A 23,477-nucleotide genomic window follows, 5' to 3' on the forward strand; every position below is an offset into this window, starting at 1 on the left:
GCATGTTATATGTTTGGCAACAGTTCTTCCAACCCTAATTGATGAAGTGTATAGCTTTTCATTTCCTAAACAACCATGTAGGAAGAAACATCATGGCCATATTCCAGGATGACAATGTCAAGATTCAACAGGCGGGAGGGAGCATTAAAGAATCATTTTCACACATGAATTGGCACCACTGAGTCCAGACGTTAAATTCAGTGAAAGTCTTTGGGATGTGCTGGCCTAGACTTTACAGTGTGCTTGACTTGCATTGCCAATACAAGATCTTAACCAAAAATTGATGCACCTCTTGATGGAAATAAATGTTGTGATGTTATTTCCATCAATAGTTGTAATCAATTGTTACCTTCTCTGTAAATAATAAATGTGTTGCTGCATTAGAATTTGTCCAAAATACGTTATTTTAGGAAACGGCAAAATTAAATCGCCCACCTTTTTGGAACAGCCTTCATGTGAGGAGCCCACCTATGATGTCATAAGATGCTGCCTACGGAAGCAGCTGAGCAGGGCTTTTTTTGTTGTTGTTTTTTTAACAGTGCTTATGTCTGTTCTCGGATTCTTTGTGTGTGTGCATTAAGGGAGGTAGTGAAAAATTGAGGCCTTGGCTCCTGCACTGCTGCAGTTTTTAGTATTTCCCTCATGACTGTCTTGTTTTGTATTCACTTCTTGTTATTTGAACTGCTATATTCTGCCGGCGCAGGGCTTTTGAAACACACCGATAGGTTTCAAGGGAGATGGAGGATACTGACAGGTCAAAGCAGCTTCTCTACATGAAGCAATGTGTTTTTTGTGCTGCACCTGGTCCCAGTGTACTGAATCATGCTAGAGTTTAAACACACACAAATATTATGGGTTTGGGCGAGTGGCTTCAACCAACCAGAGATACATTTTAATAGGTGAAAAATGGAGTTTCTTATTGCACTGGAGTGAGCATGAGAAATCCTCACACTACGCATGGACCTATTACCTTAAAAATCCTACAGTAAAAGTGTGAATGAGGTCTTTTCTTTTCTTATAATATAAGATAATGTAAACACCCTTGTGAAAAATAAGTAGCATACATTTAAAGAGGGTATATATTAGAGAAATTATATATATATATAAATAATATCCTTAAGTGTGAATTGAATGCAATGTTTTCAGACATTTAGTTGCATGTTTAATGAAATAAAATAAAATAAAATAAAAATGTACTATGGTATAAATTTATCAAATACAATTAGTGGAACTTTAGAGTGAGTGAGTTTGACCCACTTAAGTACATCATTATTTGAAATTTCATAATGACTTTAATTGAACGTAAAGTTAAAATATATGAATGTACTGACAAGGATTTATGGTAAAACTAAAATATATAAAATGTGCAATCTCTATTGAAACTTGTATGTCATTGTTACGGTTCTGGGTGGCTTAGTAAGCACACGACGAAGGAGGTGAGGAATAACAAAGGTTTTAATCCAAACACAGACTTAGAAGGCATAGTACACGCTCACACAGACATGTGTAGACAAACAATAACCGACAAAGGACTGAACAGAACAGGGAGTATAAATACACAAGGTAATGGAGGGAACTAGTTAGACACAGGTGGAGTTGATAAACTAATCAGGGATAAACGAGAACAGGTGAAGACATGACAAACGTAATTGTAACATTACGCCCCCTCTCGGAAAGGCGCGTCCTCGCGCCGTGAAGACAACAGAGTCCATGAAGTAGAAAATGGGGCGGAGGCTTTGGTGGAGGGCGTGGAGCTGATGACAGACAAGCGTCTGGAGTAGGCGGGCACCAGTACCATGGTGGCGCTGACAGAGGGAGGGTCCAGGGCGGAGTCCAGACTGCAGGGGCGGATGGAGCCCTGGGAACAATCGGCGGAGGCGGAACCATGGTGAGGGGAGGAACCAGCGGAACCGAGCGGCCGACGGACCAGGGCGACATCGCAGGCCAGGAAGCCTGGCACTGAGTCGCTGGCTCACGGGACTGAAGCGGTGACGGGGACTCGGATGACCGGAACGACGATGTGGCGAGTGAGACCGACAGGGAGGCTGGAGGAAGGGAGGAGCACGCCGACGCCGTAGGGGTGCAGGGTGAGGGCGTAGCCCGAATCCCGGAAGTCCGTGGCATAGGCAGTGCGTCGACCGCCGGAGGCTGACCTGGAGAGACGAGGGAGCCCAGCGGAGTTTCTGGGCAGACGGGCCACGGAGGCGTTGAAGGAGCAGAGAGCCGAGGCGATGGTGATGGACTGACAGGCCGAGGTGGAGATATGGGCCTGGAGGCCCGAGGTGTAGCCGGAGACTTGGCCTCTAGCTGAGCTGGTGGCAGGGAAGCCCGAGGCGCAGATGATGGGCCGCACGGAGTGAGCGGCGGGGGTAGAGCCAAGGAGCTGGACAACACCAGTGGTGCTGACGGATCCAGGGGACTGGCCGTGACCAGCAATGGAGACGGGTTCAGGAGAGGCTTGGATACGTGCAGAAGATTTCCAGACGGGACTGGCGAAGAAGGTGACGAAGAGAGGGTGGGGACTAGGGTGGGAAAAGGATCCGCGGACCACAGATCGATCAGGTTACAGTCCGCTCCTGGCTCTAAGATGGACTGACCAACCTGCGACAACTCCGGGGCCTTTGCGTCTTCCAACACTCAAATCACCTCAGTGGGTGCCTCGGGCTCGCCGGCTGTAGGAAGGAGACCGCCACTCCGGATCATCCAGGCCAGGTATCCCAGGTATGGCCGGCTCTCTGGACGGAGAAGAAGTTGCAGCATGGGTGAGTCCATCTTCTTTAATACTCACTTTGAGGGTCGGTTATTCTGTTACGGTTCTGGGTGGCTTAGTAAGCACACGACGAAGGAGGTGAGGAATAACAAAGGTTTTAATCCAAACACAGACTTAGAAGGCATAGTACACGCTCACACAGACATGTGTAGACAAACAATAACCGACAAAGGACTGAACAGAACAGGGAGTATAAATACACAAGGTAATGGAGGGAACTAGTTAGACACAGGTGGAGTTGATAAACTAATCAGGGATAAACGAGAACAGGTGAAGACAAGACAAACGTAATTGTAACAGTCATGTATTTAAATATTTTAATTACATATTTTTAATGATGAAGTTTCTATTTTAGTACAATTAAAATATATTAACTTAAATGTAATATATAATACTTTTAGTACTTTAGTATGTTAGTCAACATCAAAATAAGTGTATTTTTTCAAAGCATGACAAAAGATTATTAAAACAATGATTCAAAATGTAGCCTAGAAATCTAGACGCACCCTATAGCGGCAGCAAATCTAATTTGCAGCCAGGGCGTCTAGCAACTCTCCATAGGCTTGCGAGCTGGAAAAAACAAAGTCTAGTCAGGCCAATCACATCGTGTATAGAGTCGGTGGGCGGGCTTAACATAATGATGGCAGAGTTGCGGCTGTTCCGTGTGCTACTTGAAAACAAAGAAGCTGGCGAACAGCGGTCTTTCGAATCGGCTTTGCCCGCGACTCTGGAAGACTTGGAGTTAATATCTTGATGTGGGTCTGGCTTGTCAGGCTATTCAAAATGTACTTTAAAGTAAATTTTAATTTGACATGATTACAAAGTCATGTAAGTTTACTCTCTTCTTTAAGTACTCTTTGAAGTACACTACAAATGCACAATCAATACAATTAAAGGAGTGCAGTGTGTAATATTTAGGAGGATCTATTGACAGAAATGCAATATAATATACATTACTATGTTTTCAGTGGAGTATAAAGACCTTACATAATGAACCGTTATGTTTTTATTACCTTAGAATGATCCATTTCTATCTAAATACACCTTACAGTTAAGTCACCATTTTGCGCCGTCATGTTTCTACAGTAGCCCTAAATGGACAAACTGCTCTACAGAGCGCTAGCTACTCTCTGCTGTCTCAGACGACGACATCTTTGTCCTGTGACGGTCACCGTAGCTTCTCTATGTGCTTCGAAAGGGAGGGGTGAGCAGTGGACGGTTGCAATTTGCAACAGATACCGCTAAAATGTACACAGTGCACCTTTAAGCGCACTTCTTTTCACAAGGGCAGCGGATCAGAAACTACTGTATGTGAAAATAGTGGCCATTATCCACATATAATCTCGAGCGATAACAATAGATATCAAATGTGTCTATTGAAATAGAAGTGCTGTAGACTTTCTATGCAGTGCTAACGTCTGATAAAAATCCACCTATCGCACAAAGGCACTATAAATATTAATTGAGGAAAAAAAATCTTTATTTTGGAGCTGAAAGTACTGCACTCTCATTGGTAGTTGAAAGTTTCATAAAATAATCCACAATTATGATTAAACAAACATGCACGGGTTATGTGTGTGATATTTTGTGACAGGCATTCCAATTCTGCGTGGCCACAGATGTCATGTGGGCCTGCAGATAAAGTATAAACCTATCAAAACCAAAATCAAAGTTGGCCAACCCTGAGCTCCAAGGTTGTTGTGTTATGGAATATGCTTCTGTAGAACCCAAACTTCAATGTGATTTCCATGTAAAAAAAAATTTAAATTCAAGAGTGATTGCAGATTTTCAGATGAAACAGTTGCTGTTACCATAAAAATGTGATTGCAGCAAGCAGAACTGTCATGACATTTTTGCAGGCTGATCTTTTTCTTGCCTGATTTTCAGAAACCTTTTACTTTTTCTTTTTTTTTTGCTTCCAATCCAATTTTTTGGTTTATGACTTATACTCTTCATTATAAAGCTTTTTGAAATGCAGAAGAAAATGGATGGGGAAAATAATTCCAGAACCAAGGCTGCTGAAAAAAGTGGGCGGTAACTGTTGTGATCGATTGCATTACTGATTTGACAAGTTAAATTACATTTAAAATAGACTGAAGTGCAATCTCATTTCACAAACTTTATGACCCTAGGTGGCAGATAGGAAAAACTTCTTACCATTGAAAGTGGAATGATGGCTTGGATGTCCTTCTGCACAACTGTCAGCTCTGTGACCACCTTCTCTGCATCCGAGGCTGGATTCTGGCCCCGGTAATCAATATTCCAGTTGATTCTTCTGGTGACAGACTGGCTGGTGAAGTTCTCCATCTCAAAGTCTAGCTGCATAATTTCGATGCTGGCAGCCATGTCCCTGAAGAGATACAACATGATCGTGTTACAGTGAGCAGAACACTAAAATTATCAATAATAATGCTGGAAAGAACAAAACATAAAAAAATACTGGCTTTCCACCAAATGTAGCCATTAAGATCATTTAGAAGAGTCTAATTAGGGTCAGGTATGTATTTAAAGCTTAAATGGTTTAATACGCTGGCCATGAACAAAAACAGATGTTCTGTCATGTATTAGGAATTATATATTGAAACATCCAGGAAATGAATCAATCAGAGAGCCGGCAAAGGCCCATCTGTTGTTTAGGACTGGATTACAGGGGCTAAAAATGGATTTACCCATTTCAAATCTAAGAAAAGAATCGCAAACACTCTAGTATCAGCAGTGGGACTGTTCGCCATTTGTATCACTCCGCTTGTTCTAGACAGGCAGCATTTCTCCCAGCAAACATGAAACATAAAGCCACTATCATTCTCAAACAGGGGCGTTTCTAGGATTTTCATTTTAGGGGGGCTCAGCCCCCAGTGAGGGTATGAAACATTTTTTTTTAACACGTTAGTTTAGGGTCCAATTTTCACTATTAACTAGTAGCTTATTAGTATGCATATTAGGATATTGACTGTTTATTATTACTTATAAAGCAAATATTAACGCCTTATTCTGCATGACCATATTGTACATCCCTTAATCATACAATGTAGACAGGTTTATAATCACTTAGATCCCAAATGTGAGGTATTTAGGGGGTTCGGGTGATGTTCTGAATGCCAAAAAATTAGATAACAATAGCTTGAAAACCATGTCAGTGGTCAGATATGACTGATAAAGTTTTTCCATTTTCGTCAGTGAAGACAGTAAACATTTTTAACTGATATTTGTATGTTTTATGAATCATTTTTGTTCATTTACTGAAAGCTAGGTAACTAAATGTATTAAATTAATTCACAATACGCACACATTCATTACTAATCTTATGTCCAATACAGGCTGAAAAAAGCTGAGCTTTTTTTATTTTTATTTACAAATGGAATTATATTAAATTACAATATGCACACATTCATTACTATTAATCTTATGCCTAATCTGAAGAAAGCCACTTTGTTAATATTTCTTGTTTGTTAATTATATTATAAATGACATTACATAGGCCTCTTTCAATTAAAAATGGCGAAATTAGACAAGTTTATTAATTTTCCTGAATATTTTTGTCATTTGTTTAACATTTCTGACTTAAAGAAGCAGCTGTCAAATATGAAATGTTTAGTTTAGCTACATATCTCGCACTTGACGTTGAGTCGGGCTGCTAAGATTCGCGCTCAGCCTCAGCAGCTTCTGTGTGAACATAAAGCCCGCCTACTCTGATTTGATTGGTTTTCTCAAATATTTTGACATTGACGAGCGGTGACAGACCAATGAGGCTCAGATCAACGCACACACCTCTGAGCCACCTCTGCTTCTGACGTGCGCTCTGCTCGGCGCTGCTGCGGATTGAAGAACACGCAGATTAACGCAGATGGAAAAACGGGACGAAGCCGAAGCCTCCCGCCAGTTTCATATGTTATAAAGGTTAATCAAAAATTTTTTAGGGGGGCTGGGCAGAAGTTTAGGGGGGGCTGAAGCCCCCCTCAAAAGGGCTCTGATTTCTCAGCTTTCTGACTGATTAACGCAGCGGAGCCATCGAACAACTCTCATTAAGCAGACAAGAAATATGGTGTGTCAGAGTGTTAATGTTTGAAGATAGCGAGCCCAAAAAGACTTAAAAATGCTAACAGTCAAAGAAAAGTTTACCGCGGTTCTAAAAGTGGCCGATTCGAAGAAACCGACAGGCAAGTGTGTCAGTACGTAGCTGAAAAAATAAATGACAGCACTGCCCATAACCAGAGCCGTCATCCAGATGAAGGCACTGGATATCGCCAAAGAGTTGGATTTACCCACCAGCGAGGTCCAGGATTTCTAAGATTTCAGCTATGTACTGACGCCCTTGCCTGTCAATATCCTCGAAGCTGCCCCTTTGATGTGGCATAAGAATGATGCAACTTAATGGATCAGCGCTTGCGCTGTGATTGTCTTATATTCGGAACAATACGGTATTTATGGTGCGTTCAAGTCCTCCTGGGATGTTCGTATTTACGAGGTGAGAAGTCGTGTCTATGACATCATGTGCGTTAAAGTCTCTTTGGTCGGAGCAAGATGGTGGTGTACCTTCTTTTAAAGAATATAACAAATACAAATACAAACAAATACAAATACAAATAGTTATATTCAACTACAGACGTTGCATCCATTGATTCCGCCATGTTTCTCTCTCACACTCCCCCAACTCAGATCGGGGCTTACAGACAATCCTGAACTTCCCACTGGTATTTACGACTTCGTGGTGGCATTCATGTGCGTTCAACTCGTAAATAGGATCTTTACGACATGACTTGAACGCACCATTAGTTAAATCATGGCCACGAAATAAGAATTCATACCCACAATTATTAATTCTTTCCCTCGTTTTAGTAAATCGTGGCCACATTGAATTAATTTGTTCCCTCATTTTGATTTGACTAAAACAAGGCAATGAATTACAGTACAATGTGAACACGATTTAGTAAATCAAGGGAACAATTTATTATATCATGCGCACAATTTATTTAAAATGTTAAGCATATTAGTAAGTCATGGGAATGAATTGTTACTTCGTAGCCATGATATACATATTTCCCCCCACCCGCATGTCATGTGCGGGGCTCCATATATATTATTCTTTTAGAGGTGAAATCTTTCACTTCTTCATTTCTTGGGCCAACAAACCCGTCTACCCTTGCTTGGCCAAACTACTTGATTAGTACGGTAGCCACTGACTTCCATAGAAGGTAAAAACAATACCAAGGAAGTCAATGGCTACTGTCAACTGTCTGGTTACTGACATTTTTTAAAATATCTTCTTTTGTGCTCAACAGAAGAAAGAAACTCATACAGGTTTGGAACAACATAAGGGTGAGTAAGTGATGACAACATTTTCATTTTTGGGTGCACCATCCCTTTAAGCTGGGATAGGGAAAAGTATTGGAACATCTGAAAAATTACACATCAAATACACATCAACAAAACAATAAAAGCAAAAAGGCTGCACATTCACAAAACAATAATCCTTGATTTCAAGTGTATTGGTGAAATGAACGCAGATGTAGTCGTAAAAACAGCTGAGCACAACTGTTCAGCAACATACTGGAATTAAATTGGCAACACGGGGGAAAAAAAGGCAATAGTTTCTTCAGAGCATCTGCAGGAAACCTCCATAATGGATAGTGACAGGCTAAATGTGTCCTGTCTGTTGATCTCATGCACACTCATCAAGGATTATTTCCTTTATCTGAGACTCCTGTTCTACAGGTAGATGTGCTGATAGCAGCTGACAACCACGCCAAGAGAGATGGCCAAAAAATAAATTCCCTTGCTGGGAGTGTGTGTGTCTGTGGAAAAATGCTGCAGGGTTATCAAAATGCTATTTGTGGGGGGTAATTAATGTGTCAGAGCTGCAAAACCAACAACTTCTTCTTATGCGGAATAAGAAAAAGCACATTCAATTGAGCCTAAATAATTTTTTTTCAGTCTTAGTGTACTTAAAGGATTAGTTCACTTCAGAATGAAAATGTCATGATACTTTAATAACCCACATCTCATCCAAGAGGCTCTTGTCTTACTATCTTCAGACGAAAAGAAATGAAGTTTTTTGGGGAAAATATACCAGGATTTTTCTCCACATAATGGTTTTCAATTGCAACCAACGGTTTGAAGGTCCAAATCAATACAGTTTCAAAGGGCTTCGAAGGGCTTCAGAGGCCTCTGCAAGATCCCAGCTGAGGAAAAGGGTCTCATCTAGCAAAACCATTAGTCATTTTCAAAAAAAAAAAATATATATATTTATATACTATTTAACCTCAAATGCGGTTAAACATCCTTCTGTGTTGTTCTTCTTCATGGCGTATGACGTCATCATGTCGGAAAGGTCACGGCGTATGTGGAAGTACCGACCCATTGTTAAAAGGAACAAGCGGACCAGACCAGAGCCAATGATTTTGTCTGAGCTATGAATAAAATAATAATACAATTCATACACAATTCTCATTTTATTTGTGTTATCTTATCCTTTTAGTGTAGAATGAGAAAAGCTGGTTGTTTTTTGGATGACAATTTTTTAAAAGTTACATTTTTAGGCTGATTAATTTTTTAGGCTGCTCTACCTCAGTGTTCTAATAGCGCTCATCAATGTCAAAATGATCGAGATGGCCAATCAAATCAAAGAAGGCGGGTCTTACTGTCATACTATAACTGTGACAATGCAAACAGAGTTCGTGGAAAGATGTAAGTAGATGCAAGTCTTAGACAACTGTTTTATTATAGAAATGTTCAGCTACCGACAGTAATGGACTATCTAGTGATGCAAACTACTAAACTTTTTATGAAATTTCACCATTTTGCGATCATGATTTATGTCATTCATAAATGAATGTGACGATGAGGCAATATTAGACATATGAATAAGAGTGAATTTGTGCACATTTTAAAATAAAATTGTATTTTCAAATAGTTTAAATGGATTACTTCATTAGCCTACTACAATTAGACCTAGGACTTATTTTACCATTCTTATTTATTTATATCCCTTTTAATCCTTTAATTATTCAATTCCTTTATTGTTATTATTATGTAACAATATATAATTATTATATAATAATATAAATTATACCCCAATGTGCCCCCCCAAGCACAAAGGTAAAACGCCCTTTACAAAAAAAAAGGTAAAACAATGATGTCGGACAATTTTAAAGTTGGAGGAGAGTTTTTCGGCACTAGGTCAGTAGTACTTCCACCTACACCATGTGTGACCTTTCCGACGTGATAACACCATACGCAATGAAGAAGAACAACACAGAAGTCGCGACTTTGAGGTTAAAAAGTATAATTTTTTTTATTTTTTTAGAAAACGACAGATGGTTCCGCTATATAAGACCCTATTCCTCAGCTGGGATCGTGCAGAGCCCTTCGAAACCCTTCAAAACCCTTTGAAACTGCATTGATTTGGACCTTCAACCCGTTGGTTGCCATTGAAGTACATTATATGGAGAAAAATCCTGGAATATTTTCCACAAAAAAACTTAATTTCTTTTTGACTGAAGACAGAAAGACATAAACATAGTAAATTATCAGGAATTTTTCATTTTTCAATCCTTTAAAGTGTTAGTTCACCCAAAAATGAAAATTAGCCCATGATTTACTCACCCTCAAGTCATCCTAGGTGTATATGACATTCTTCTTTCAGACGAATACAATCGGAGTTATATTAAAAAAGTCCTGGCTCTTCAAAGCTTTATAATGGCAGTGAATGGTTGTGTCGTTTTTCTGAAGTCCATAAAAGTGCATCTATCCATCATATAACTGCTCCACATGGCTCCGGGGGGTTAATAAAGGCCTTCTGAAGCGAAGTGGCGCTTTTGTGTAAGAAAAATATCAATATTTAAAACTTTATAGACAAAAATAACTAGCTTCCGGCGGCCAGAGGTACGCGAGTCGACTGCTAAAAGAGTAACCCTTGACACAAGCGTATTGACGAACGCAGAAGTGCAGAGGATAGAGAAAAACAAAACACCAGTCATGAATTAGAGTCTAAAACGAGAATTTTTAAAGAAAAATGGCAGAGGATTTCGATATAAAAGAAGAGGGGCTGGAGTTTGTTGCCCAGCCTTATCCGCGAGAGGCATCAAAGCTTGACATGCTCTTATACATCTGTTACATTCGGGTTGCTGTCTGTGCAGATGATACTGGTGCTCGTCTTTCTGTGCGTTGTGTGTGTGTGAGGACATTCACAGACAGCGTTCTCTTTTGTCCTGAATGTCCACTTGAATGGTTTAAAAGCATTTGCATGAATAGGAGCATGAACATATAATGTAACGCTAGCCAAAGAATGAGAGTTTAACGCATTAAACTGAAAAAAATAAACGCATGCGTTAGCGCCATAATTCACCCTTCGCCTCAAGTTTGATTGACAGGCGATCTGACCAGTCACATCGCCGAATCTGCCGTTTTGTCCGACAAAGCAGTCAGGAGAGTTAGTAGATTAACGTTGGTGGACTTGAACTTGGAAAAACGGTGTGTACTGATGTCTTTCCGTGGTTAAAACAACATTTATTTTAGTGTTTATTCTTGATAATTTGATGCTTATCAACTAGAAGGAAGAGATAATCGGTTCACGAGCAGCTTTAACTGAGGCGCTACAGCGATTATGACATTAAAGGGGCTATATGCAACTTTTTCCCCAAAATAAACGTAACAATAGCCTTTTTATTTTACCATTTATGACTCAAACATCTCCTGATGAGCATACTGACACCTTGTCCGCTCACAGTGGGTGCACCTATAAGCCTGTATCCTATTTTTCCTATTTTCTGGCGGGTCGTCTTTTCCCGCGCTGTCTGCGGATGTGACGTCACCACCGCTGCGAGAGCGAGCAGAAAATGAGAGCAGTTTTGTTTTTTGGCCACAGGTGTCAGTCGCGAGTTTAAATTTCAAAAAAACGCATATAGCCCCTTTAAAGAACCACAAAACGGTATCTATTGTTTAAATTTCTTTAAAAAAAATTACAATTTCAAAGTTGAGACTTTGTTTCAAATCAAAAGTAACTTGTTCTGTCCTGTCAGTGTCCACTTTGCTCTGCGATGTATTTTCTCTACGTGAGAACATGTGTGGTGTGAGAGCGCCATGGCTTGTCGGACATAGCAACAGTAACTAAAGGGGGCGGGTCTTTGCGAACGGTCAATTTTGACGACACTAGTAGTTAGTTGTTTAGTAGACTACAATAGTACACTACAGTGGCTAACTGTTATAGTTTGCAAAGCCTCTTTGTTAGGAGATAATGTTTTGTCACTAATTATTGCATGGCTCCTTTGAAATTGATGTGGCCAATTAAGGCCATTAACTGGGACTTCCTTACTAAAAGTTTAATTACTTTTCCGTTTGTTTGGAAGGAAATATTTGAGGGCAAATGGGAATCAATCTCTATCAAACGTGTTTGCTTTCTTGATGTCCATTCATTGGACACTGCATTAACTAAGTTAATATTGCCTTAATTATTTAGCCATTGCTGAGAATTGATTGTCCTGCACAACAGGAGAGGAGGCCAGGGAAGAGTTTAGCTAACAATCAGTCATTAAGCACTGCCAGAGCAGGAGCCAGCTTTAAAAAAACGCCCAGCTTTTGGACTCGTTTTAGGCTTGCTTAACTCTGGGTGCAGAAACATAAGGAGAGAAAAGAATTGGCACGCGCATGCAGCAACTGAATCTCTAATTGAAAATACACTAATGGAATGATGAGGCTTGTCTTATATTGACAAATAATGCTGGCATTGCCTCCAAGGCCAGCCCCAAACCACATTCACAATGTTTGCTTCTAGCAGTCGAGTCACTCATTAAAAGCGTTAGAAAAGATAGATGGTGAAAGAATATGGGCGACGTTTGCGAAGAAATTTGCAAGTATAAGAAGAGAGCTGCAGTCTGTGGACAGAACGAGCCGTGCTAACAGAAAATCTATACGAGGAAACGGCATCGACTTGCTAAAAATGATTAATCTTCCCAGACAACAAGCTCATGCAGGCATTACTTTGTTACGATACAAAAAGCCACATCTAGACATTTATTCTCCAAAACAAAGAGATGAGTTCAACAATAAAATATAGTCCCAAAACAAGAAGTAAATTCTGCTTGTTGTGTTGAAAAGTGCAAAGCTGTTTAAACTCGCATTAAAAATAACAAGTCACATTGGCGCTTGACAACATGTCAGAGACTGTTGCAATGTGCTGGACATAAATAAACCGTGATAAGTTTTTAAGGCAAAACTTTCAGACTTCCATGTCAAAGGAGCATTTTTTTGCGAGTGTCAGACAGTAGGCTAAAACAAATTGGTTGTAAAGTGAGAGAGTGCAAATAATAATGTTAATAAAAAGGATATCAAACATTGGCAACCACATGGATCAAAATATAATAGTAAAATGCAACTATGCAGTTATATTTAAAATATAAATATAATATCATTCATAAAGATTTGTACATTTCTAAAGCTGTGCATATGTAAATCCTTCTATATTTTATCTGTTTCGGTGAACATCCAATCATACACAACAGTTCAAAAGTTTGGGGTTATAAAGACATTTTTTAAAAGAAATTAATATCAGCAAGGATGCATTAAATTGATCAAAAATGACAGTTATAGACTTTTACATGGTTAAAAATCTCTTTTGAACCTTTTATTCTTCAAAGAATTATAATAAATAATACATATTAAGCAGCTCAACTGTGCCCAACATTGAGAATAATAAGAAATGTTTCTTGAACAGAAAATTTCAGAAGGATTGTGTGACTGAAGAATGGAGTGATGATGATGCTGAAAATGCAGCTTTGTATCACAAAATAAATTACATTTTAAAATATATACAAATAAAAAGCAGTTCTTTTAAACTGCAATAATATAATCACAATATGACCGATTTTACTGTAATTTTGATCAAATAAATGCAGCCTTGGTAAGCATGCATAAAATGCTTTCATACTTTTAAAACACATAAAAAAACATCTTACACACCCCAGACTTTTGAACAGAAATGTACAACAAACAACCAGATTTTTTTTGCACTAAGAGCTGGTTCATATGGAAGCAAGTGCTAGCATATACCAACTATATTGTATATAACAATCGTCTCGGTTACGGATGTAACCCTCGTTCCCTGAGGAGGGAACGGAGACGTAACGTTAGTGACTAACGAATGGGGGTTTCGCTTAGAAGCCTATCATCTTCGAGCTTAGAGAAAACGCCCAATGGCGTGCCAATGCCATGGGGCATGCGGAATTTGCATACGTAACTCCGCCTCACCGCGTGAGTATATAAGGAAGTACGTGGCAATATCGCATTATGTTACCTGCTTGAGGAGCCAAGACTGAACTCCTGCCTTCCAGGTAGCACAACTGAAGTGGCAACGGGACGTTACGTCTCCGTTCCCTCCTCAGGGAACGAGGGTTACATCCGTAACCGAGACGTTTCCTTTCGTTCAGTCACTACGACGTAACGTTAGTGACTAACGAATGGGGGTCCCAATATAATCCCGCCACTCAGCTGTCTTCCAGTGCCCTGCGTAAGTGTGAGTACCCTGTCGTAAGACTAGTACGGACGAAGGACTCCCACTTATCACAGGATTACCAAGGTACACTGGGAAGCATATCCCAGTGAGGGAATGCCAAGGATGCCTACCCGTGGGGAGGACTTAAGAGTACACATATGACCCGCTAAGGGCTGCATATGGGAAAACTCTAGGGTACCAGCCGAAGGTGGATTTTTAACCCTAGGGGTGGCGGGGACACGCCAAGGGAAGAAACCCGCTCACTGCGGAGACTTACGGTGAAATACACGTGTGGGGGTCGCCGGAGGGAACCATGCACACGGGGCACCTAGCCGGACATGAGGGTCTGGGCTCGAAAGGGCAGACTGAACTGATGTCAGCGTCGACAGTGCTGGAGGAGCTCAGGGCTCTCGGGGAGCTCACCTGAGGAGAATATCGCACGTATCCAGTCCGTGGAGTGGAGTGGAAAGCAAGCGAAGACACCTGAGCCTGGCCCCTACCGGCCCCTCGGGGGGGCGAGTACATAGTCGGACACTGGCTCCACTCGGAGATTGTAGAATCTGGCGAATGTGTTAGGTGTCGCCCAGCCTGCAGCTCTGCAGATGTCTGCTAGCGAGGCGCCATGCGCTAGAGCCCAAGAGGAGGCCACACTCCGGGTGGAGTGTGCCCTCACATCAAGGGGACGTGGTCGACCTTGCTGCTGGTAAGCCAAAACAATGGTGTCCACTATCCAGTGAGACAGCCTTTGCTTTGAGAGAGCACTTCCCTTCCGCTCTCCACCATAACAGACAAAGAGCTGGTCTGAGGTCCTGAAACACTGCGTCATGTCTACGTAGGCGCGGAGAGCGCGTACTGGACAGAGCAATGCCAAGTCTGGGTCTGCCTCCTCCAAAGGCAGCGCTTGCAGGTTCACCACCTGGTTCTTAAATGGAGTGGTGGGAACCTTGGGCACATATCCAGGCCGGGGTCTCAGGATCACGTGAGAGTTAGCCGGCCCGAACTCCAGGCACGCTTCGTCAACCGAAAATGCCTGCAGGTCCCCGACCCTCTTAACTGAGGCCAATGCGGTCAGCAGAGCCGTCTTCATAGACAGGAACTTAATATCAACCGACCGCAAAGGCTCAAAGGGAGGCCTCTGCAGAGCACTTAAAACTACTGCGAGGTCCCAAGAGGGTACGAGAGGAGAGCGAGTAGGATTCAGTCTCCTCGCTCCCCTCAGGAACCTGATGACCAGGTCGTGCTGACTTACCTTTTTGTTCTCCAAGAGATCGTGGTGGGCAGATATTGCGGCCACATATACTTTGAGGGTGGAGGGAGACAGCCTTCGCTCCAACCCCTCTTGGAGAAACTCAAGCACGGACCCGATCGGGCATTTCCAGGGGTCTTCTTGGCGGGAAGAGCACCAGGTGACGAAGAGGTTCCACTTCAACGCATAGGCATGCCTAGTGGACTCTGCCCTAATGGAAGTGATGGTGGCGACCACCGTAGGTGGCAGGCCACTCAACCCTGCCGCGTCCCGTCCAGGAGCCACACGTGGAGGTTCCACAGGTCGGGACGCGGGTGCCATAGGGTGCCCCGTCTCTGAGTAAGGAGGTCCGGTCTCAGAGGAATAGGCCAGGGAGGGGCTGTCGCAAGGAGTATGAGTTCGGGGAACCAGGTCCGGCCGTGCCAGTACGGGGCGACCAAAAGGACCTGCTCCTTGTCCTCCCTGATCTTGCACAGGAGCTGTGCGAGTAGGCTCACTGGGGGGAACGCATATTTGCGTAGGCCCCGCGGCCAGCTGTGCGCCAGTGCATCCGTGCCGAGCGTGCCCTCGGTCAGGGAATAGAACAGGCTGCAGTGGGAAGAGTCGTGGGCGGCAAACAGATCTACCTGTGCGTCGCCGAAATGTTCCCAAATAAGCTGGACCGTCTGGGGATGGAGTCTCCATTCTCCCGGGAGAGGCTGAAACCGCGAGAGCTCGTCGGCTGCGTGGTTCAGGACCCCCGGAATATGGACAGCACGAAGGGACCTCAGGCGCTTCTGACTCCATTAAACGAGATGGCGGGCGAGTTGAGACATACGGCGGGAGCGTAGACCGCCCTGGTGGTTGATGATACTACGGCCGTGTTCTCTTTCCGGACAAGCACATGTTGACCCTTCAGCAACGCTCGGAAGTTGTGCAGGGCGAACCGTACTGCCAGCAACTCGAGGCAATTGACATGCAGGAGGCGCTGGGGTCCTGTCCAGGAGCCCGCGGCTGCTTGTCCATTGCACATGGCACCCCAGCCCGTGGCAGAGGCATCCGTCGATACGACAACATGCCTGGAAACTCGTTCTAAGGGCACACCGGCCCGTAGAAAACTGAGGTTCGGTGTCTGTAAGCAGGCCCGAGTCACTTGGATCCGGAGCGTGCCAGATTGCCATGCCCATCTCCGTCGATCGCGAAGCCAGTGCTGAAGCGGTCTCATATGAAGCAATCCGAGCGGCGTTACCGCGGCTGCAGATGCCATATGCCCCAGGAGCCTCTGAAATAGTTTCAGTGGGACCGCACTCTTGCTCTCGATTTGACGGAGGCAAGTCAGCAGAGACTGCGCGCGCTCGCTCATAAGCTGCACGCACATGGCGACCGAGTCGATCTCCATACCGAGAAAAGAGATCCTCTGCACGGGGCAAAGTTTGCTCTTTTCCCAGCTGACCCGAAGGCCCAGACGGGCTAAGTGGTGGAGAACCAGATCTCTGTGTCCGCAAACCTGCTCTCGAGAGTGGCCCAGTATGAGGCCAAGGGCTGCCTCGGCAATCTTCGTGAAGACGCGAGGGGACAGAGATAGCCCGAATGGGAGGACCGCGTACTGATATGCCCGCCCCTCGAAAGCAAACCGTAGGAACGGTCTGTGTCGAGGAAGGATGGAGACATGGAAGTAGGTGTCCTTCAGGTCGATCGCTGCAAACCAATCGTGAGGACGAACCAATTCGAAAAGGCGTTTCGCAGTCAACATCTTGAACGGAAGCCGGTGAAGGGATCGGTTCAAGATGCGAAGGTCCAGGATTGGTCGTAACCCACCGGTTTTCTTGGGTACAATGAAGTAGGGGCTGTAGAACCCCGACTTCATTTCGGCCGGAGGGACAGGCTCGATCGCACCCTTCGCCAGCAGGGTGGCGATCTCCGCACGCATGACGGGGGCATGGGCCCCGGTCACGGTATAGCGGACTCCCCTGTAACGGGGAGGAGCCTGCGCGAACTGAATCGCGTTGCCGAGCCTGACGGTCCGCGCAACCCAGCGGGACAGCCCCGGAAGCTGAAGCCATACTTCCAGAGACTGCACCAACGGGGTCATACGGACGGCAGACGTACCCAGGGTGGGGCAGCGAGGCAGCGTTACCGGCCCAGACAGGGGAGGCTGTTGGGTGTCCCGGGGTCGGGGCAAGGTTAACGGCTGCGCCCTGACAGAGGAGACCAGGGAAGGACGCACGTTCCACTGGGGTCTGCTCTGCCAGGGGGCTGGCGACAGAGAGGGATGCGAGTGGCGAGACCCGAGGGTGGCACGCACTGTCATCACCGGTCTCTGGGTGCTCAGGGATGGGGGTGTCAGTTCTTTCTTTAACCACATTAGGGTGCTGCTGACCCGGGGGCCAGCAGCTGAACAAAAGATTCTCCCCCGGCCCTCCACCGGGGGAAGGAGCGGCCCTGCTGCCGTCTCCTGGAAAGAACTGCCCATCCCTGAGCTGTCCCCGTCAGGAGCGCCGCTTAGCCTGGCGTTTCTTCGTGGGCTGCAGGGCTGGAGCGGACTGGGGCGCCTTCCTGCGGTTGCCTCTGCGCGGGCCGAGTGGAGGCTGCTGCTTGGGAGGCGCAGAGGTAGAGGGAACCGCAGGAGGGCGCCCTCGGCGGCGAGCAGGCTGAGGCACCTGCGCGGGTGGTGGGGTGGAGGCAGTAGCTGACCGCCGGGGCAGTATATGTTTTATAGCCTCAGTCTGCTTCTGAGCGGCCGAGAACTGTTGGGCGAAGCTCTCGACCGCCCCGCCGAATAGCCCATCCTGGGATTTGGGGGCGTTGAGGAAACGGGTTCGCTCAGCATCACGCATATCAGCCAGGGTGAGCCATAGGTGTCGCTCCTGGACCACATTTGTGGACATCACCTGACCCAGGGAGCGTGCGGTCACCTTCGTCGCCCGGAGAGCGAGGTCAGTGTCGGCACGCAACTCATTGCTGAGTCCTGGGTCAGCCCCCCCCTCGTGCATATCACACAGCAACTTGGCTTGGTAAGCCTGAAGAGTTGCCATGGTATGCAAAGAAGCAGCGGCCTGCCCCACAGCTCTATAGGACTTCGCCACCAGGGATGACGAAAACTTACAGGCCTTGGAGGGGTGCTTTGGGTCACCGCGCCAGGTCGAAGCGCTCTGCGGACACAGTTGCATCGCAACAGAGCGTTCGACTGGGGGGACCCCAGTGTACCCACGAGCCGCGGCTCCATCGAGGGAGGTGAAGGCGGAAGAGTTCGCCAAACGTTTGCGGGAAGACAACGGGGACTTCCAGGAACGCGCAATCTCTTCATGCACCTCGGGGAAGAAAGGAATTGGAGGAACGGTTGGACGGGTGTCCGAGCGCGCTGCCCCCAAAAACCAATCATCCAACTGCGAACGCTCAGGCTGAGGCGGAGGGTTCCACTCCAACCCAAGCGCTGCGGCGGCCCGAGACAGCATGGCTGTCAATTCTGGGTCCGACTCGGGCAATGCTGGCGCACCCGAAGGTGGCAGCACAGCCGAATCATCACCCTCAGATGACTCCAGCCCACCTTGTGATGCGGCGATAGACATCTCTTCGTCCTCCGCCGCGCCAAACGCCACAGTCGGGACGGCAGGGTGACAGAGGGGACTCTCGCTCCGGCATCCGCACAGAGTTCACGGAGTCTTGATCGAAGCACCGAGATGGCCATGTTCCCGCAGAGAGAACATGAGTCATCCACGAGCGCTGCCTGAGCGTGCTGAAAGCCCAAACACGTCACGCAGCGCTCGTGCCCGTCGAAAGGCAGAAGAGATCTACCGCACCCAGAAGTGCACGGGCGAAACATCCTGAAAAGGACGTGCCACGTGCAAGCTCTTTTATGAGAGGAAACTTTGCAGTCGATGCCGAAGCGCCCAGGGAAACACACACCAGCTGTCAAACGGACCACTGCGCAGATCAGCAGGCAGGAAGTATGCGATCACTGGAACGCGCCGTCACACCAACACCTTACTGGAAAGCTGCTCGTCTCGAAGAAGCTGACAGAGTCTCAGAAGGCTGTAGGAGTGAAGAGGTAGGGTACTCTTGGCTCCGAAAGCAGAAACATAATGCGATATTGCCACGTACTTCCTTATATACTCACGGAAAACTTCCACACAACGAATTACAGCACTGAGTAACGCATTTCTATGGACAAAATGCATCTAAAAATAGTGAAGTGGAAACAGTGATATAGAAAAAGTGGAAAAGAGTGAGATGCTGCAGGAAATGTACACGATCTAAGCGCCCAAAACATGAGAATTCTTTATTTGAAGCTTCAAGCTAATGCGTTCCCGTTTAACATACCTTGTCATGCAGTTTGACAGATGCGTGTGCGTCCTCGGCACAAAACGTTAATTTTACAGGTTATATCCTTATCTGTAAATGTTACTAATTCACGCAAGTATTTCCATTTTGCATGAAAGTGTGCCCTGACACACTCCATTAAATTAAGCTTCAATCTTCTCTGAACGAGCGCAAATGTGACGCTAAACAGACGTGTCAAACAGACAGAACGCAGTCGAGAGGGAGACAATTAAAATTGAGCACAAAAACATTCATTTAGCTAAAATATCTGCTGTTGGACGCTAAATTTAGGTTTAAAAGTCGACATGTAATTTAAGTATTTTATGACAGTAGTGACTGTAAAGGGATAACAGCATGTAATTGAATATAAATGTAAATTGTTTATAAAGAAATGACAGTAACAGGTTACTTTGTCCATGGTGAATGTGTGTGTGTTCCTGCAGAACATTCCTCTAATCATTCCTCTTATTTTTGCACATAACATATTACACAGATATACCCATACAGAAATTAACCATGGTTGTATTATACAGCAAAACTATGTTTTTTGGTGTATTGATTACCATTTTGTATAACCACACAAATACCATAGATAAACTATGGATTTGAAGCAAAAGCACGGTTAATTTGTGGTTACCATGGAATAACTACAATAACCCTGTTAAATGTATTTATTTATTTGATTTATTATTATTATTATTATTATTATTATTATTATTATTATTATTATTATTATTATTATGGTTTTATTTGTTGTTAACCATGGTTAATTTTTGTAAGGGTAGATATAGCACTCAGCTGACACGTTTGTTTGTAGGACAGCATTGGGCAGGATGTGGGATAGTTGTTTTGTCAATAAAGGGTGGTTTTCATCCAATTAATCGTAAAAATAATCAGCCAACTAATCGATTATGAAAATAATCGTTAGTTTTGCAGCCCTAGTTTAAAGGCTATGGGTACTGAATCAAACGACAGACATTTTGTATTTACCATATGAGATTTGACTCAGAATGATCATTACTGAAAAAAAAAAACCTGGATGCATTAATAAAATGATGCCTGGTAAAACCAGGAAAACCATATGCCTAGTGTAGTATTGTATTGGCTTAAAAGATGGTATTAATGGTCTTAATTAGCAGGGTGTATTTTTTCAAAAACGATAGCCTTAAGCTATGAACTGATGAAACTTGCATACAGATGTCAGAATACACAAAAGTACTTCCAAGTAGCAGGATTGCAGGTGAGTGACATCGCCTTTTCACAAGCCAGACAGAAAAACAGTTTGCCAGGGTCCACTTAATACACAGGGAAAAAGAAGGATAAAGGCTAAGAGGCTTAGAAACATGAACCAAATGACACAATGTTGAATTCAGATGACCTCTCTGGTAATCTCTGCGTCGACACTCAATCACCACGTCTTGCTCTCCCTGACAAAAGGTAAATAACACTTGACTCTACTAGCTAGATGAATCGCCCAGTGTTCCTGAAGATGAAATGGAAGATAAAAACATTCTAGACTTTTGTAGATTTCTAGAAATCTGGACCGAAAATATTTGTCTGCTATTTCTGGTTGATTTTATTTAAGGAATGCATACAAAATCAGATATTATCATTTGAAATCAATCCTACAGGATGCTAAGAAGCCTCTAAGAAGTAAACGTGATCCAACTGACATTTTATTTTTGTTATTTTATCCAGGACAACTTTATTTAATTCCTTTAGGACTGATTCCAAATAATGGTTTTAATCGGAATCCTGTAAATGTCTTTATTTTCGACTATACAGACTGTCTTTAATGAGCTGGTTCTGTCGTAAAGCCCTGCAATAATAATTTTGTATGAATGAATACACAGGAAGTACTAATTAATAACGTTTCATTGAATATAAGCATCTCCAATTAAACAGTAACATCCTTAAACAAAGGTCTTAACTGAACAGCCGGCATTCTGTTTTAGTTGAATGTTATTTGGATTAACTAGCAGATGTTTGAGTGGGTGTATGTGATTATTCAAACATGAAAGTTTAGGTTCTCTTTTCTTTGCTGACTTGAAACCAGATTGCCATTCATTACGCACAGCGGAGTATCCCAGTGGAGACGCTGTTCCTAGATCAGTGTACAAAATGCGGGGAAGCTGACTTACCCAGTGACTCCTTTGATCTTGCTGGCTTCCACGGTTGCAATCGAGTGTTTGGCTCCGGACTGCATATCCCATTCAACCTTCCACTGGTTACTCTTCGACTTAGTGCTGAGGAGGTTCACCCCTTTCTTTGCTTTCACCCTGTGAAAGAGACACGGAGCGTTTTAAAGAAATATATATTGCTGGAGTCCAGCAAGACTGTTATGGCTTTAAGCGTTCAGCTCCAAGAAGTTGACAGACACCTTGGAATACCCATTAAATTCTCTGTTTACCGCTCCAATATCTTAAATGTCATATAAAGATTTTTAATGCTATGAAATTCATCACTAGACGAATGTTCAGTGCGAAAATTCGTTTAAAGGAACAACTGTTCCTTTGCGTCTCTTCACATTGACATGAACATTAGCATGCTGTTATTGTGACAGGTTTTTCTTTATTTTTCTGTGGACAGAAAAAATTTAGTCTGTCTGACTTTTTTTCGCCCACACTGGTCTGAAAACACAAATCACATGCAAAAATCTGAATTTATATGCCAAACGCTTTGTGTTAAAAGACGAAGAAAAATGAAAAACAAAGCAAAACCACACTGGTCTGGAAAGATAAATCACATGCAAAAATCGGACTGAATTTGAATGCCCAACCATGTTGGTGTGACCTTAAGTGTTTAATTTTGCCACTCAAATAAGCAAGATATGTATACATCAAAAACAAAACAAAACGGAAAAAAAAAACAATACAAAACAAAATGAAACAAAACAAAATGAAGCAAAGCAAAACAAAACAAAACACAAACAAAACCACACTGGTCTGGAAAGACAAATCACATGCAAAAATCTGACTGAATTTGAATGCCCAACCGTGTTGGTGTGACCTTAAGCGTTTAATTTTGCCACTCAAATAAGCAAGATATGTATACATCAAAAACAAAACAAAACAAAATCACAAACAAAACCACAAACAAAAACAAAACCACACTGGTCTGGAAAGACAAATCACATGCAAAAATTTGTCTGAATTTGAAGGCCCAACCTTCATGTTGAAAGACGAAGCGAAACGAAACAAAACAAAAAACAAAACAATAAACAACAACAACCAAAAAGATGATATATAAGAAGATGATATAAGAAAATAAGATATAACACATTTTAACATTAAAGGAATGTAAAACGATAATCCATGTTCAGTACTTGCAGGAATTGTTACTGTTGTATAAATTCACTCCTTCAGAAGCTCATTTATATAAAGATTGTCAATCTGTGCTGCAAACCAAATCCTATTTGCCATTGATAGCTCACATGACTTCTGCTTCTTCATTATGACCTCTGAGACCTTACATCTAAAAAAGCATCTTCTGTGCATCAATTTATGCGCACTAAAGCTCATTCTCATCAGGCATTTCCCCCCTGTCCATTAAAATTCAAAAACATCAGCCTTTTCTCTGATCCACAACCAGATTCCGATGATAAAATCCCTGTGGAACACACCCCCGCTCTTTCAGAGAAGCCATAACTTCAAACACCACAGTCGTGCTACATGTGT

General features: G+C 43.5%; 1 protein-coding gene across 2 annotated transcripts in view; it reads right to left on the reverse strand.

Moving 5' to 3' along the window:
* tmem132e (transmembrane protein 132E) overlaps positions 1-23,477 on the reverse strand; it is a 541,290-nt gene that overhangs the window by 51,579 nt on the left and 466,234 nt on the right. For both annotated transcript variants that reach the window (XM_079815982.1, XM_079815981.1), the window contains exons 3-4: positions 21,942-22,079; positions 4,928-5,120 (exon numbers count right to left, since the gene is read on the reverse strand). In XM_079815982.1, the coding sequence (XP_079672108.1) occupies positions 4,928-5,120; positions 21,942-22,079 (331 nt within the window). The remainder of the gene's footprint in view (positions 1-4,927; positions 5,121-21,941; positions 22,080-23,477) is intronic.

This window comes from Gobio gobio (genome assembly GCF_949357685.1).
Source record: "Gobio gobio genome assembly, chromosome: 4".
Taxonomy (NCBI): Eukaryota; Metazoa; Chordata; class Actinopteri; order Cypriniformes; family Gobionidae; genus Gobio; species Gobio gobio.